General features: G+C 44.8%; 1 protein-coding gene across 2 annotated transcripts in view; it reads right to left on the bottom strand.

Moving 5' to 3' along the window:
- The window catches only part of stard13b (StAR-related lipid transfer (START) domain containing 13b), a 98,356-nt gene that overhangs the window by 75,460 nt on the left and 6,439 nt on the right, over positions 1-16,457 (bottom strand). Inside the window, exons 2-3 of one of the 2 annotated variants that reach the window (XM_048264330.1) lie at positions 8,726-8,823; positions 4,782-5,964 (exon numbers count right to left, since the gene is read on the bottom strand). In XM_048264330.1, the coding sequence (XP_048120287.1) occupies positions 4,782-5,831 (1,050 nt within the window). In that variant the 5' untranslated portion in view covers positions 5,832-5,964; positions 8,726-8,823. The remainder of the gene's footprint in view (positions 1-4,781; positions 5,965-8,725; positions 8,824-16,457) is intronic. The other variant, XM_048264331.1, reaches the window with a different exon arrangement.

Genomic DNA, 16,457 nt, shown 5'->3' with positions numbered 1-16,457 from the left:
CTACATATATGCACTAGATCAAGCGTCTTTGAGAGAGTCTTTGCCAGACCAGATCAGGGCTGGATTCATTCCAGAGTAGCCTTTTATCTAAACATGTTTTTATTGACTGTACTGGACATAGACAAAAACATGTAGCATACCAAATCTGTTGGTTTCAAATAGAGTGCTTAATGTTTTTGGACAAATGGGCTAAAAAAAGACGATGTTCTGTGTCCATATTTGGCCCGCAGGGGTCCAAACAAGTTCCCTGACCAATGCATCAAGGCTCCCTCTCATCCCAACACAATTGACTTATTGAAGGGTGTCACTGGCAGTGGAGTCGCATTTGTGGCTCAGCGGCTGAGGGGCAAAGGATTGGGGGTGGGGTGGAGTGGGGTTGGGGTTGGGGTTGGGGGTGGGGGGTGATCTGTATCTGTGGCACTCGTTAAATCTATTGGAATGTAGAAACACTGAGACCCGGAACCAATTAAGACTCAGATATGCAGACGCCTCTGAGAGAGAGAGACGAGAGTGAAGGAGAGAGGGAGCGACAGAATTATATATATGTCAAAGAGTGTATATTTCATTGACTTTACATCCTACTGAGGTTTAAGGTATTGTGCAGTTTACAGTATAGATTTCAATTTGTTCCATGCTTTTATTGTGGTCACAGCTCATTTGTCTGTTGCTATGACTTACATTTTAGGGTACAAGATAGATAGATAGATATATAGATACTTTATTGATCCCCAGGGGAAATTCAAGAAGCACACACTCACACATCCTAGGCATGCCTTTCCTCTTTAGCTAAGCACTCTGACAGACACCAGATGGACTGGAGACTCTGGTGGCCACCCAGGGGTCACCTGATTGACCTCCAGCAGAGGAAAGTGCCCTTTCTCCCCTGCAATCCTGTGGGGGAATGACTAAAACCAGAGCAATCCTCTCGTCTTACTTAAAGGGTGGCCTTGTGTCAAACTACACAGATGAGAGAGAGGGAGAGAGAGAGACAGAGATACAGAGAAAGTGAGAGAGAACTAGAAAGAGAGAGTGAATGACCGAGCGAAGGCTAGAGAGACAGTGAGACAGAGATAGAGGTGCTAGGCCTCAGACTGTCGATGTCAGCAAAAGGAGAGAGAGAATAAGACAAAATGATAGGAGAGAGAGGGAGTGAAAGAGCTTTGAAGTAAAAGGGTTGAGAGAGAGAGAGAGGGAGGGAAGGGAGGGAGAGATTCTGATGCTGTCAGATCCTCTAGCGCCACTCTGTCTTTTCCGGGTGAGACTGGTAAGTAAGCCTCTTGACTTTGACAAAAGAACAAGTGTGTGTTTACACTACAGAATCTGCAGCACCTCATGGCAGCCCTCTAGATAGCATCTTGGGCAGACATGTTTAAAGCCATCTTAAGGCCAAGGCATCTCTGAGTCCTGTGTCAGCCTGCTCGGTGGTGGCCTGACGTCCATGCCAGTGGCGGATCACAGAGGCAAAATGAGTTTGGATAAGTTACACACATTTCTACTGTCTCGTTTGCTGAATGACAAAATGGGTTGTTGTGACAGGCAACGGTTTGAATGGCGATTTATCCATTTGTTTTCAGAACTACAATGACAGAGACGGAGATGTTTGCCAATCTCAGGGTCTGAATTCAGAGGCTGAGCCAAATTAGAAACACTCGCAGCTCTGCTCCCTTCAAAAAGGGAATAGCCACATGAAACGCACGTTCGGAATGTGGCCACTTCTTATATGGAATGAGCGGAATTCCTGGAGTGTTTTTTGCGGGAATCTTGGAGTGAGACAGAAGCCTTGATTCAGTTCCCCCGCCATTCAGCTCTGTCCCTCGTGAGAAACCCGCTCGCCATGGAAACGTGTCCTGGTATGAGTCAATCCTCTAGATCAAGTCATCATTGTTATCTACAGGCGGCCGAACAGCGAATGGGAGAGGGCCATAACTTCATTGGTGCAAATTGGCCACATTGTAAAGTGTAGCGCTTCCCTTTTGACATGGTAATGAGGAGTTAAGTGCTCCGGCTATGGCATGGCTTTCTGGGCGCGGTGCCTAGTCCATGCCACCCACCGAGAGTGCCATGGATCACCATGGCAGTGCGAGAATGCAGCAGTGGGGTATGGCTCCCTCAAAAAAAGGGGCATTGGCTGGCAGCTACAGTATTTGAATAGGACCCAGGTCAAATGTGCTTTTAAAGAAAATGGGGGGAGTAGGATGTGTTTTTTTTTTTTTTTAAAGAGTGGCCGAGATCGGAGCTTTGGTGTGAGGTTTTGAATGGCCGGGGCTGTTTCTAACGGATTCGGAGAGTCAAATGTGAATTCACACAGCTGACCCAGTTCTTCCCCGAGCCTCTCTCCCCGCGGGGAGCCTCTCAGCTGAACTTTTAAGAGGCGAACCTGCAGGATGGTCGATATTAAATTTACACTGGCTGCCAAGGAAAACCAACAGAGCTCAACACACCATGACAGAGTCGCACCAACGTAGAGGACAGCAGAGGACACTGGAGAAGAACTGAACGGGCAGATGGTGTGGTTATGGTGCCCTCAACTGGATAAAACTGAAAACTGCATGCAACAATGCTCAAGAGATGAGGCCAGCCAGCCAGCCCTGAAGACATAATAGCTCTGGTAACTCCAGTGCTATCAGAATCCCATTTGCTTGAGCTTGGTGTGAACAAAATCATTTAAAAAAAACACTTACAACAAAATATTTTAAAAAGGTGAGATGAATAAAAATGAATTTGAATCTGAGTTAGGTTGAGTAAAATAAAAAACAAAAACACCACCACATTGGCACATGTTATGGCCTTGTCCATCACTTCTCTTGCCACTCTTGGCATTGGCAGTAGGTTTGTTTGCTGTGTATCTGGACCACCATAGACCAAGCGGAGCCTGTTGCCGGTCTCCAACCGACGCTGGGCATTCCTGCACGTCGTGCCATTACAGGACAGCGGTGCACACAGACACCCAGGTCTGCTTTGGCACGACAATAACACTGCATGTGTTTGGTGGGAGCACAGCACGTGCAGCTGAGGAGCAGCAGGAGATGAGGAGTAAATCAGTTCAGTTACTTATACATCTGAAAGGCACCCATGTGAACACTGGCTGTAAATCCAGGCTCTGGAAGCAAGCTGCAAAAGAGTACAAATATACGACTCACAGTAGGCCTAACTCCTATTTAGGTTCAAATGATTCTGGTATTTTAATTTCAAATTATGTTAAGAAGGATTTTCTCCCTCCATATAAATGTTGTAAGGGACAAGGACAAAAATAACATGAGATTTGAATGAGGAAAACATGGACTGTCTTGTTTTTCACTAGTTATCAACTGACTGTAGCACACAAAGTGAGCAGAGTTCCCTTTGATCCAGCTTTCTCCCCAGCGGATCAAACACGGGTGTAAATTTAAGCTCGCCCATTTACTTCAGCACCCTCTGAAAGGCCTGTGAAGGGGGGTGGGGGGTAGAATAAGGGCCCCTCGCCAGGGAAAACAGTGAGCCCTTTCTCTCCCATCGAGCAACAACCGTGTCTGTCCCATCAAATAAGCATGGCTCTCTCACACTCACACAGAGCGAAGGGGTGGGACTGTTGAGGGGAGCGAGGTGGTATGTGGATGGCGATGTCTTTGAACCCCTGTCTTGAGACACAGTGTGTGTGTGTGGGGGTACACTGACATTCACACATGTCATCTGGCAGAGAGCGTGTGATAGCCCATGCTGCCTCGGACTCCTCCAGTTAACCCTCTGTCTTCACAGGCTACCAAAGGCAGTCTACAGATTTCCCAAATTCCTCTCCTCCCCTCACCTCAAACACACCTCTGAGACAGGAGTGACACAATATACAACCATAAACACAGACAACAGAGGCAAATGTAAGGCCCAGTTAACCACTGAATTGCAACAGGTTTTGTCTCCATAACCTGACCTGTTTTTTTATTGTTGTTGTGTTGTGTGTAAACAACACAGTAATTGGGAGCTACGTCATAGAGGTCTGAGACACCCATGTTGATCATGGTGTACTGTACATCCATAAACGTCAATGGTGGTTTTAGAGGCCAGTAAAAACACGGAGGACAAGGTCACTGCTTGGTTTCTAGGCAGGAGAGGTTGGAGTACTATAGGGGAAGGGAGGGAAGAAGAGGTCACAAATCTCTTGCTGTCGTGTTTCAGAGAAAGCAGAGGCTAAGTTTACTGTTGATAGACCTTTGTGTATATGACAGCCACGGAGGAGAGAAAGCAGAGGTCCACTGCATACCTTCGAGCCTCTGCTTGGTAGCTGTTGGACTTGTAAAAGCGCTCTCTCCAAGTCTCCTTGACTGGAGTCTTGCACGCTGATGCAAGCAAGTGCTAAATCAGGTTACAACACCAACAATGAAAAAAACGTAATTTGATATAATAATCTGTCAAGTTCAGAACCCCGTCAAATAGGATTATTGAGCCTGAAGAAAGTACGTCACGTCTGGTGTACAAAACTTCAGCTCTCTGATTTCTGTTTCTGATTAAACTGTGCTTAGTCTTATGATTAACTTTTAAACAAAACTATTTTGATCCTTCAGATAACATAGCACAGGTATCAACATATGATGCTATGTTTACAGAAATCAAAGGGTATTCTAAATGTTTGCACAGTATACAGTACACATAGATACATACAGATAGATGTTCTATGTACATACATACAGTAGACCATTATGGGAATTTATGGGAATGTACCTGATTTTATCAAGATATGTATTATGTTGTTGGCACACAATAATCCATCTGTAAAATGTAATAATCCATCTGTAAAATGTCTGCCTTACCCTTGTGCTGCTGATGTCGTCTCCAGCCTTGTGGCCACTCGAGAGGTCCACGGGGGAGCAAGTGCTCTCCGTCACGGCACCCCTCCTTCTGGGCCGCTCTTTACTCCTCCACTTCTGGGCAGCCAAGAACTCCCTGGACTGTGGCAGCTCAGGAAACATGTCCTTGTCGTTCTCATCTTCATCCTCGTCGTCGCCGCCTGCGTCGTTGGTGTCATCCTCTGAGGAAGACTCCCGGCCGTCCGAGCTCTCGTTGGTGTTCTGCTGCTGGCCACACGGCGGGCAGTCGTAATCGGCGAAGGTGATAGAGCTGGGCTTGTGCTTGATGATACGGGGTAGATCTAGCCCCTGGCCTGTGTCTAGAGCAGGGTCACTTAGAGTCACGGATTTGTCCAAGATGACCACCAGAGACGGGGCAGGACAAGGTAACTGTGTGTGGGGCCAGACACTGACACCATGGCCATTTACAGTGCGGTGGGCTGAAAGGCCGTCACTCTGAGAAACATCCGGCACAACTCCAATCAGCCTCAGATCCTCCATATTTGAATGGCTGAAGTTGTGACCATTTTCCACAGTACTATTTGTAACTAAAATGGCATTTGGTTCCTCTATGTCTTTCTCTATCATATCAGGACTACTTGAATCCGTATTTACATTTACAGGTAATTGTATATGTTCTGGTTCATTTTGGTGCATCTGGGTCCTAAACTCATGTTCTTCCTCATCTGGACAGTGACTAAGGGAGCCTGAGCTTGAGACACAGTTAAGCTCAGAAAATCCCCTGGTACTTCCATTACTCTGCTGGTGCACTTCAACTGCACCTGTCTCTTCCTGTTGTCTTTGAATCTGAGTAAATCTGCCTTCAGTCTCGTGGTGAAGTGGCTCAGACAGTTTTAGGTCATTTCCGTTCTCCACAGGGGCATCGCCTGAGGGTGGCATAATGTCCCCTGCAATCACCTCTGAGGATGTAGCTGTTGAAATGGTCATTTTGGGAGACTCTGGCATTGACAGAGAGTGGTGTCCCTCTAAAGACACCACGTAAATGGTTTCCATTTCCGGCTTCACAGTTTAGTCACAAGGTAGATCCAGAAGATTCTGCATCTTGTGTAATCGCTCTCCATCTCTGTTGTGAAGTGGCATTTAGACAGCAACACCACTCTCCAAATCAGTGCAAAGGTTGACTTACCTGCAGAAAAAAGGAATACGTGTGTGAGGGATGTGATGCATAGGCGAGAGTAGGCCCTCAGTGGCTGAACTTATTAGCATGTTCTATTCACAGAACGTGTTAACGCGCAAACACTCATGTATTAAAAACAGACACACCTTTGCTTAGGTTGCCTGTACTGACTGAACTTTCTGAAGTTGGAGCACAGCCACCTCTGTCAGTACATCTAACGTAGCACAGAGGACTGAGGCGAAAAATAGAGCGCGAGCTGTGAAAACTGAACATCTGGCGTTGGCCTCGGTATTCAAGTCTGGATCTGTTTCAGGCACGATCTCAGTGACATCACAGCACTCTGGAATCTGGATCTTCTTCCCCGCGCATTGGTGATTTACAGTCCGCTTACATCGCTCACTCCAGCATAATACTGGGTACTGTGTCGGCTGTGGCTAAGGCACCGCTAACCCCGTTATTAATCCCCATTTCGAAACGACATATTTATCTCCATTTCTATAGAAAAACAAAACGGCATTCTTTTCTTTCGGATGCTTTTACAACTGTCTCGTGATATTCCACGCATCTAAATGAGATCCCTATATGACCTTTCGTGAGGTGCCTTTATTTCTCCATGTCTTCCAATAAGACATATTTTTTCCCCTCCCATATATAGCTTAAAAAATCAATACCAGGTAAACTATCAGATATACACAAATATGTATAGCTTAATAATATTAAACTGGTCTAAAAAAATATCAAACCACAAAAGCACAAAGACCACTGAGATCATTTCAAAAACAACCTTGTGATAAGTTATCTCCAGGAAGATTAATTGATTTATTGTGCCTCTCAAAGTCATGCATGGAAAACGCTATGGAAAAGATGGGTCGATTGCCATATCTCTCATGGATGTTGTGGGAGGAGGCCAGATGGTAACCCTGACATTGGCCAGCTCTTATCACACACATACTGGATTGTGAGTTGCACAGTCACCACACACACACACACAGAGAGAGAGAGAGAGAGAGAGAGAGAGAGAGAGAGAGAGAGAGAGAGAGAGAGAGAGAAAACAGAAACATTTACAAAAGACAAACCTTGTGTGTCAGGGGAAAACACACCTGGTCTGACAAAAGCTCAAGCACTGTAACCTTTAGAGACAGATAAGAGCTCAACATCCAGCACAGTGCAAGGACAAATGCTTTACCACCACCCACAGCTGAGCAGAGCTTTTAACTTTAGTACTAGAATAACTATTTTATTTGAACTCTTATTCAGCCAGCTGTTTTAATTCCCATGTATCATTAATGTTGGCATTAATCCAGCAAGCATTTACATCCTGCAAAGTTAAACTGAATAGGAAACTTAATTTTGGCTTTCTGGATATGTCACAGACATATGTCGCAAAAGCCTCATGTCTCAGAGAAACATAACCCCGGGAGTTGACAGAAGTGCCATAGAGCCATATTTAAAGTTACTTTTAGGGCCCCTAAATAGTGTGTGTTTGTGTGTGTGTGTGTGTGTGTGTGTGTGTGTGTGTGTGTGTGTGTGTGTGAGTGTGTGTGTGTGTGTGTGTGTGTGTGTGTGTGTGTGTGTGTGTGTGTGTGTGTGTGTGTATACGTGTGTGTGCTTGAGTGTGAGCATGCATGTGTGTGTGTGTGTGTGTTTGAGCGTGCGTGTGTGTGTGTGTGCGCGAGAGTTTGAGCGAGTGTGTGTGTGTGTGTGTGTGTGTATGCTTGGTTGGCTGGGGGTTCTGGTGAGTTTTGAGAGTATGTGTATGTGTGTGAGGGGACTCTCTCTCTCTCTAAAGAGAGGGGTCTGTTGTTCTTCCACAGGAAACATCTCGACCAGTGGACAGGAGATTAGATCTTGTCAGTCCACCTCTTTCCAAGAAGTCCCCTCTCCCCTGAATGCGTGCTGGAGAGAGGGGGCCTCCGTAGCATTCAACCAGGGGGATAATGGTCCAGTCGAAGGAGGCAGTAGAGGAAAGTGGAGTGTGAAAATCAGCTCTGTGGTCCACATGGGAATCACATGCTCTGTCCTGGCTACACCGCAGCATTATATAGAATTATACTTGTCTATCAGTTACAGTGGCCGATACACACAATATACTGTTGTTTATCTGTCACCTCTGCTTGTCCGCATGAACCATTGGTTCAGCCTTATCATAGCAAAGGCACTTGTGACTTTGTGTTTTGTAAAGCCTGTGCTTTAAAAATAAAGCATCATTAATCTGTGGTGTTTGAGGTAGGATAAAATTCTAACTTCAAGATTAATTTCAGCATCAACTTCTCACATATTCAATCATTTGCATGTTATCTGTTATGTTATGTTTTTTGGAAGTAACTGTCATTTGCACAGCAACTTGGAACAAACAGAGGTACTTAATCTTTGAAGTCAATTATAGAAATATGGCTCAGTTTAACCACATATCACAAACATCCCCATTAATGTTACTCAGAAATGCTGGCGAAAACAAAAACATCTAAACTTAGCCACATATATGTGAAAAACAACAGCCACATCTCCAGCCACAGCTGAAAGCATGACAGTCCCCTCTCCTCTCATGACAGTCTTCATCTACTCTCTCTCCCCACACAAACATGCTTCTACACTCAAACACACACACACACACACACACACACACACACACACACACACACACACACACACACACACACACACACAAAATGTGCCCTCTCATCCACCTGTAGTGACAAGTCAGTCAAAGCGACATTAAATAAAACAAAAAAATGCTTGTAAGCGCTATAAAGTCATCATCCATCCATACCTTCTGAGCCCTGTGACAGATCCTCATGGGTATGTCCTTGGAGAGTCCCGGCAGTACTCTCATACTGAAAGTGGAAGAGTCCAGGGTGCTGTGTTTAGCTTTGAAGAGAGAGAGGGAGAGACGGAGAGTGAGGTGCGCCTTACAAGAGCTCACTCCTAACTGAGGCTGAGGCAAGACAGCACACTGCTCTGCTGCCACCCCCCACCCCCTTCACACACACACACACACACACACACACATAACTCCCTCACACATGCGCGCACACACACACATACACTTCCACGGACACACCTCCTTTAGTACATCAGCCTCCACTCCCCCTCCAGTCGGCATGAATGCTGTCATCACAACTTCCCTGCTGTCCTCACAGGCTTTGAGGGGGAGCTGCCTCTCAACGGGCTTACTCATTCAAGGTAAGGAGGGGGGCATATGTGTGTGTGTGTGTGTGTGTGTGTGTGTGTGTGTGTGCGTGTGTGTGTTTCTCTTTCTCTCACTTTGTTTGTGCATGTCTGTGTTTGTTTTGTTTGTATGTGTGTATGTTGTCTTCTGTGTGTTCATATGTGTTTGTTTTTGAGATGGAGGGGGGAGGAGGAGTTTTGGAATGGGAGAGAGAGATTGGAGGGAAAAGAGGAGGAGGGGTAGAAAGAAACAGAGAGAGAGAGAGAGAGAGAGAGAGGAGATGGTAACTGATAACAAAAAATGGTGAACAGACCTACAAAACATATACAGTATGAATGCTGCAGTCATGAGATCCTGACATTCTGTGTTGACACTAATGATGGGTGGTTTTTTATTAGCTGAAGCAGACATGTAAATGCTTACATGCGCAGAGAGCACTGCAAATTTATTTCTGACATTCACAGGTGACTGCAGATTTCTACTCCCCTTTCTGATTCAGGTTATCATATCTGCTAGGCAGTATTTATAAAATCAGACAGGGGAGTGGAAATCTGCAGTCATCCGTGAACGTTTGAAATAATTTTATAGCCACCATTTGGCCAAACTGCAGAAACACCCCAGGAAAATATCCCCATAAACTATTTGGTTTGCGTTACTACCTAACAACAATGATTTGTTCCTACAGAGTTGTCCTCATCTGCCCTCTACTCTCATCATCTCTTCATTGTATAAAAAAAGCAGTGCCATGCCCTCAGCGGCTACCACATTCTCAGTACCACATCAAATGGATGTGCATGTGCCACCTATTTAGCCGGTGACCGCGGACTTGCCTCTCTGTCACCACTGGCCATAAATAAGGCTTTTCTGCATGACATGTGTGATCGGAAATTGCTGGAAAAGGGTAGCAGTGTGCTTGTCATGTGGATTGCGTGGGGGGGGGGCAGTTTGTTGTGAACACATTCGCATGTAATCAGGGTAGGGAAGAAGGGAATAAGAGAGAGAGAGAGAGAGAGAGAGAGAGAGAGAGAGAGAAAGTAATGGTAGAGTAGTAATAAGAGAAAGAAAGACAATAAGAGTGAAACAAGCAGAGAGAGTAAAAGAAAACGAGTTTGTGTGTAGTTGTGTGCACTACTGTGTGTGTGTGTACACTACACAACTACACACATGTCTGTACAGTACTGCATGGAGACTTTGCTAAGGAGTCGACTCTAGCACATAGCTCAGGGCCGGACATGTTCCATGGTGGACTGCACTGTGGGATTGGACTCTTGTTTACATTCATCAGGCCCGGCCCTGATAGGACAGGCTGAAGTGGGTGGAATGCTGGCGGTGTAGTTTACCCAGGTTAAACTGCCCTTGACGGAAAACTGTGGGGGTGGTGTGTGGGCAGGAGGGAGGGCAGTTAGGGGGCACCTAGAGCCCTCACCACTCACTCCCCTCCGACCTAAACTCAACTCCCAGTGGAAGCAGCGGTCACAAATCACTCGCTGGACTCTCTCTGACCTCAGCCAAGGGAAGCAAAAGTGTGAGGAGCTTGCTCATTCACAAAATACGTCCAAGATCCACCCATGGCTATATTTCACCTATACACACACACACAAAAATATGCCTCCCATCCCCAACACACACACACACACACATATACACAGACACACAAACACATGCACACACAAGGCCCTGTTTGACAGGCTGCGGTCGATGGGCCTTCTTACAGGTACTTCTCCATGCCTCAGGGATGGCCTGGAGGCAGCCATTCATTCATCTTCCTCCAGTATTTCAACTTCACTGTCATGGTCAGGGATTCCACTGCAATTGCTTTTCCCTGTTGCTGTACTGAGGAATGAGCACTAGGCCACCAAAGTTGGGCAAGGTGTGAGGGTATGTGAAAGCTCTGAGATTGTTATCTTATTGATTTTAGCTCCACTATGTCCTGCGGTGTCATCTCTCACATTTGTTTTGCAAAAAAGTGAATCATACATTTTAAGAAAGAGAAATAATAGTTTCTTAATCCATTCTTTCAAAAAAGAGGGCTGTATGTACATAAGATAGCCAGCATGTTTCACTCATCTACTGAGTACTGGAGTGCTGAATTCCTAAATGTCCTTGACTGATAGGAGCATCGGCCCCATTGTTAAGAGGATGGGAGGGAGCACTCATTTGACTGCCTGAAAAATCATTTGCTGCATTCTCTCTGGATTGACTTGCATTGTTCTTGTCTTTAAAGACTTGCAAAGAATTTTAGACCATTCAAGCGCTTTAACTTGATACCAGGTCGCACGTACAATGAGAGATTGAAGGGCCTGAGGCAAAGGTCCTCTAAGCATCAGAAAGAAAAACTGATAGCCCATACTCACGAGTGATGGTCAAAGTGAAACCAGGAAGCGCTCAAGGGCAAACTAAACACAATCGAACAGAGGAAAATGAATGGGAAATATCTGTCTGTCCCACTGTGATGGACAGGTGAAACCAGAGTGAAACTCGGACCGTTTAAGTAAAAGACAGGCATAGGCGAGGTCTCTGAAAGAACGTTTTGAGAGACGTTAATGGGAACACCAGAAAAAAAAGAGATCCTCTCTCAAGGCATTGGGGCGAGTAGGTTCAGTTCGTGACTTGGTCTGGTTGGGTGTGTGGGAGACAGGGGGAGGCCATCTTCATTCAAACACAGCTGCTACATCAGAGAGGGCAAGCTCAGGAGCCTGGCGCACCCCTGCTGAAAATACAGCCATGTTTGTGTGGGAGAAAGGGAGTGTATAGAGAGATGAAAGACATCAGGCAGAGAGAGAGAAAGAAAGATAGAGTGGAGAGAGATTTAAAAAAGATAAATTAGAAAAAAAAAGCACAACATGGGGAAGATCTTAGATGCATGTTTTTTTGTTCCATTTCTTTATGAAGGAACATACCGTTCTCCCTCAGCTTAACTAGCGAAATGTTCCAGTGTGAGAATCACATCGATTTTTAACACTGCCCTTCAGGGTACCATGAAATTAGCATTCCAAATGTGCGTCTTATGTGCTCAACTGCACGTTCATGGATGTTAAGTCATTCCCAGCCCACGCATTGGACACGGTGACAGAGTGCATTAAGTGACACATGTGACTGAATCGACAACATAAATAGAAGACAACATTACTCATACACTGTGGACGCAACTACATATACAAACCAAATGCCATTGTCACCATCAGTAGTGTGGAGAAGCACAGTCTCGGTGGTGGACTGCGGGTCAGCAACATTGTGGCTTCCTGAGATCTGAAGTCTGCTATGCTAGCTATGTTCGAGACATGTCTAGGGAGGCCTGGGGTGTTTGCCAAAGCAAACTGCCACAGATAGCCGGCATGCCAGAGCTGGGGGCAGTGGCAGGAACAGCTGCACCTAGCAACCATGGTTCCACTCAAATCTCTACAGCTCCTTTCGTTACGTGTCCGTCTGTCTGTCAGTCAGTACATGGTTCCGAGTTGAGTTGGTAATTTTACGGTCACAGGTAGTTGTAAGTACCTCTGAAATCAAATAGGATCAGGGGTTTTCCTCTATTCTGATGTAAAAGGAAATATTTTGACTGTCAATGTCAATGTCATTGTCAATTTATTTATATAGCACATTAAAAAAAGAGTTGACCAAAATGGGTATAAAATTATAGTAAAATAATAGTACTAATAACATAAATGAATAAATGAAACCAAAAACAAAACTAAAAAACATGCGCTAACATGCGCTCTTTCTCTTTCTCTCTCTCTCTCAAACACACACACACACACACACACACACACACACACACACACACACACACACACACAGCTGCACCAGCATTGGATCCCAATCACTTTTTTTTAGTAAAAACAATGTCCTCAAGCAGTGTACATTTCATTTAAACCACACTGTAGTTTGGCAAGGATCAGTGTTGATACATGTCTCTCCACTGTAGATCTCCAACATAGGTCCTAAAACCTCAGGCTCACATATTTGTGATGCATGCCTCGTACACTACTCTCTGGAATAGTCTTTAAGGCCAAAGGGATTGCAATTTTTCTCGATCGCTTTAATGCTTGCGTCAACTCTGACATCACGTTGCCAAAACAGTTAACTCACAGGTCTAAACAGAATCACTCTGGCCAAAATGACACATTTTGCTTGCAAAAGACTGTAGCACTCTCAAAACATTTAAAACACGCAGCAAAAGCAAATTTTGCCTTCTAACAACACAACTTCAAATCACTGCATCCCTTAATCAGTCATTACACACTGCACAACAAGATGCAAAACGCTGTTCTCAAAATTGCTGTCTGTTCCATTTCTTTCTAATCAGAAAAACTGTGAAAAGACTAAATGTATTGAATAACAATCAATTGTATTCATTCTTCTCAAGATGCAACTGTCATTGACATGTAAGACCTACAGTTAGCACCTAGACTAGACAAATTTCATTGAACTACAACTTGTCATTTTTCATTGAAATAGACCGACAGTAAACGCCTTATGTTCAGTTTTCTTCACCAAATAGGCAGTACAGTACTTTCTCTAAATGTGCCTTAGATCCACACTTGCAAATAGCAACATAGAACAGAAATGGTATTTCTTATGGATAATGAATGATTGCTGATGGAAGAATTGTGTGAATTGAGTTTCACACAGGTGTATCAGAGATTTAGACTTATGCAAGGAATCTCTACCACATGTGAATAGATGTTTTCCTTTTGTTTAGCATGGGAAACCAATAGAGTTTGGTGTCTTTGAATGACATCTGTATTAACTGATTTGCAAAAGGGTGTGAGAAATGTGTGAACCCAATGAAAAAGTGTGAATACATTTGCAAGAGATTACTTTTGCTGTGCAAAGAAGTTTCTTTAATCAGGTCAAAGCAATCGAGAAAAACTGTAATAGGCAAATAATTCATTATTTACTGGTTGAAATCCCATCCCACCATCGTGGTTTCTACGGTTGGCTTTGCGCTGTTGTGCAGTAGTGGTTTGTTTTGACTTGCTCCGCAAATATGTTTTTGCCGCACTCTGTTTTCAGCGTTGACAGAAATCAAACCCGCGTAAATAGCTCACACCGAATAAAAATAGCTAGAATTCATTTGAAACTAGCCAGCCAGTAGATTCTTCACTCAGTCAAAAGGATCCGGTATGCATGGCCTTGCGGTAATGAATGAACCTCAACAACAGAAAAAAAAGGAATATGTGGTGCGCTATTAGGTTTCATTTTAGCCCCCACTCTCTCTCTCTCTCTCTCTCTCTCTCTCTCTCTCTGCTCTGCTCTTATCAGTTGTGTCTGTTAGACTATCAAGTGTGGAGGGGAAAATATGAAGAGTTTGCGGTCTGCAAATTGGGAGGCACAGTGATTACAGTGACAGGGAGGGAACGCAGCCAGCTGTGTTGCTGAAACATGTGGCTGTGTGGTTGAGCGCTTGCCCGCCAGCAAAACATGTTATCACCATACTCGTCCAGGAGAGGAAGGGAGAGAGAGACAGAGAGAGACAGAGAGAGAGAGAGAGAGAGAGAGAGAGAGAGAGAAAGTGTGTGTGTGTGTGTGTTTTGTTAATGGTCTCCATTCAGTGTTTTGGGCCCGTGGAGCAAGCAACAATATTTTTATTGCAGAAATATGAGCTATTACAGAAAGACATATGGTCTGTTGGTTCTTGGCACCATTTAATTTCATGGACATCTTACTCGAGCTGAGCCAGAACCCTAGTCTTTTGTCTGTCTTTTATCCCCATTTTGTTGTGGACTGTTTTTAACCACCAGACACTTGTGTAACATTTAGCAATGCTTTCACAAACCATGGACACAGATGAATAAAATTCCTTATTGCACGTCCTTGTTGCAACATTCCAGTGATACCTCTGAGTCAATATTCCCATTCCCATTTCTATTCTTCAACATTCCCAGCATTCCACAGACAGTGTACAGATGTTCGACCTTCCCTCCTTCAACTTTTCCTGTCTGTGCCCCGTGAAGTTTAGTCCATCTCCATAAATCACCTCTCATGCCCCCTTCAACCAGTTAATGAGTGGAGAATCTTTTTGGACGGTGTTTTGGCCATGTGTGATTTAGGGACTGACAGGAGCCAATCCATGCAGCTATTTAACCCATGTAAAGTAAAACAATATGGCTGAAAGACATAGACCTTGTGCAGGTCAAAGGTCAAACTGAATGAACCAAATGATCTGCTGATTGTTGAGTTGAGGGGTAAATACGAGTTTGAACTGTGCTGTTTTACGGCCCACATGTGTTTGTGGGTAATTTCTCTGTGGCATGGGAGCAATACTATAGCTCATTTTATTCCATCAGGAGTCCCTGAACAACGTGATTTGTTTGGCTTAACCAATGACTTCAAAGTCAACGCAAAGTCTACAACTCAATTGGAAACATTTCTCAATGGAGCATCCCCCAGACCTGCTTCATGAAGTGAATGGATCAGTTGATAGTATGGAACTAATCAAACACCACATCTCATAACAACATTAACCCTTAAAGGTGTAGGTTTTTTAACGTTCTAAGTTCCGCAACAATTGAAGGTTCTAAAATTCTATGTTGAATTCAATGAACCCAGATATTCTTTAGAACGTTCATTTCTCAACATTCCCGTCACACCGGTGTGACGGTACTCCTTTAAGGGTTAAGCTCATGTGCTGATTTTTCTATTCCTATTACCTTTCCTATTTCTATTATATTCCTATATGATCGAGACATTAGATTGGCGTTGGCAGGAAGCTGATAAAACCCTGAGTAGGCAGGGCAGTGGAGTGTTGACATGTTTTGTTATTCCTCTGCCTCTACATATGCAGTGATCCACCCCACCCCATCCAAAGCTCCCTAGACTCAATCCTTATTCCCTAGCGAGTCATCATTGCCATGTGTGAGACACCAGAGGGAGGGGGGATGAGGGAGATGGGCGCAGAGGGGGTATATTTTGAGAAGGGGGCAAAGAACACGCACCCTGTTGGAGAGTGGGTAGGGGGGAGCACGGGATGCGCAGCATGGTGACTCCCCACGGGGTGCCTCGAATTAGCAAATATGTTCCATTCATGGCGCCTTCCCTGCCAGTCAGAGTCCTGTAATTAAGATCACTACACTCGGTCATGTGTAGCTAACCCCTGCTGTCTACGCGAGTGAGACACCAGTGCTGCACTAGCAGCAGCCCCAGGCTATCATATAGCAATGGACTCTGGGCTTGACCTTGCTCTTTTTCCGCCCCTGGACCGTGGATGGATCTGAGCCACATCCAAACCAGATCTGTCTAGGAGTCGTCCAGAGTTTGGGTGGCCACGTTGTGGCCTCCCGTGGGGGTAATGAATGCGCGCCATTAGCATGAGTATCTGTGGGCTAATGAGATC

This window comes from Alosa alosa, chromosome 15 (assembly GCF_017589495.1).
Source record: "Alosa alosa isolate M-15738 ecotype Scorff River chromosome 15, AALO_Geno_1.1, whole genome shotgun sequence".
Taxonomy (NCBI): Eukaryota; Metazoa; Chordata; class Actinopteri; order Clupeiformes; family Clupeidae; genus Alosa; species Alosa alosa.
This window is presented reverse-complemented; position numbering and strand designations above follow the sequence as displayed.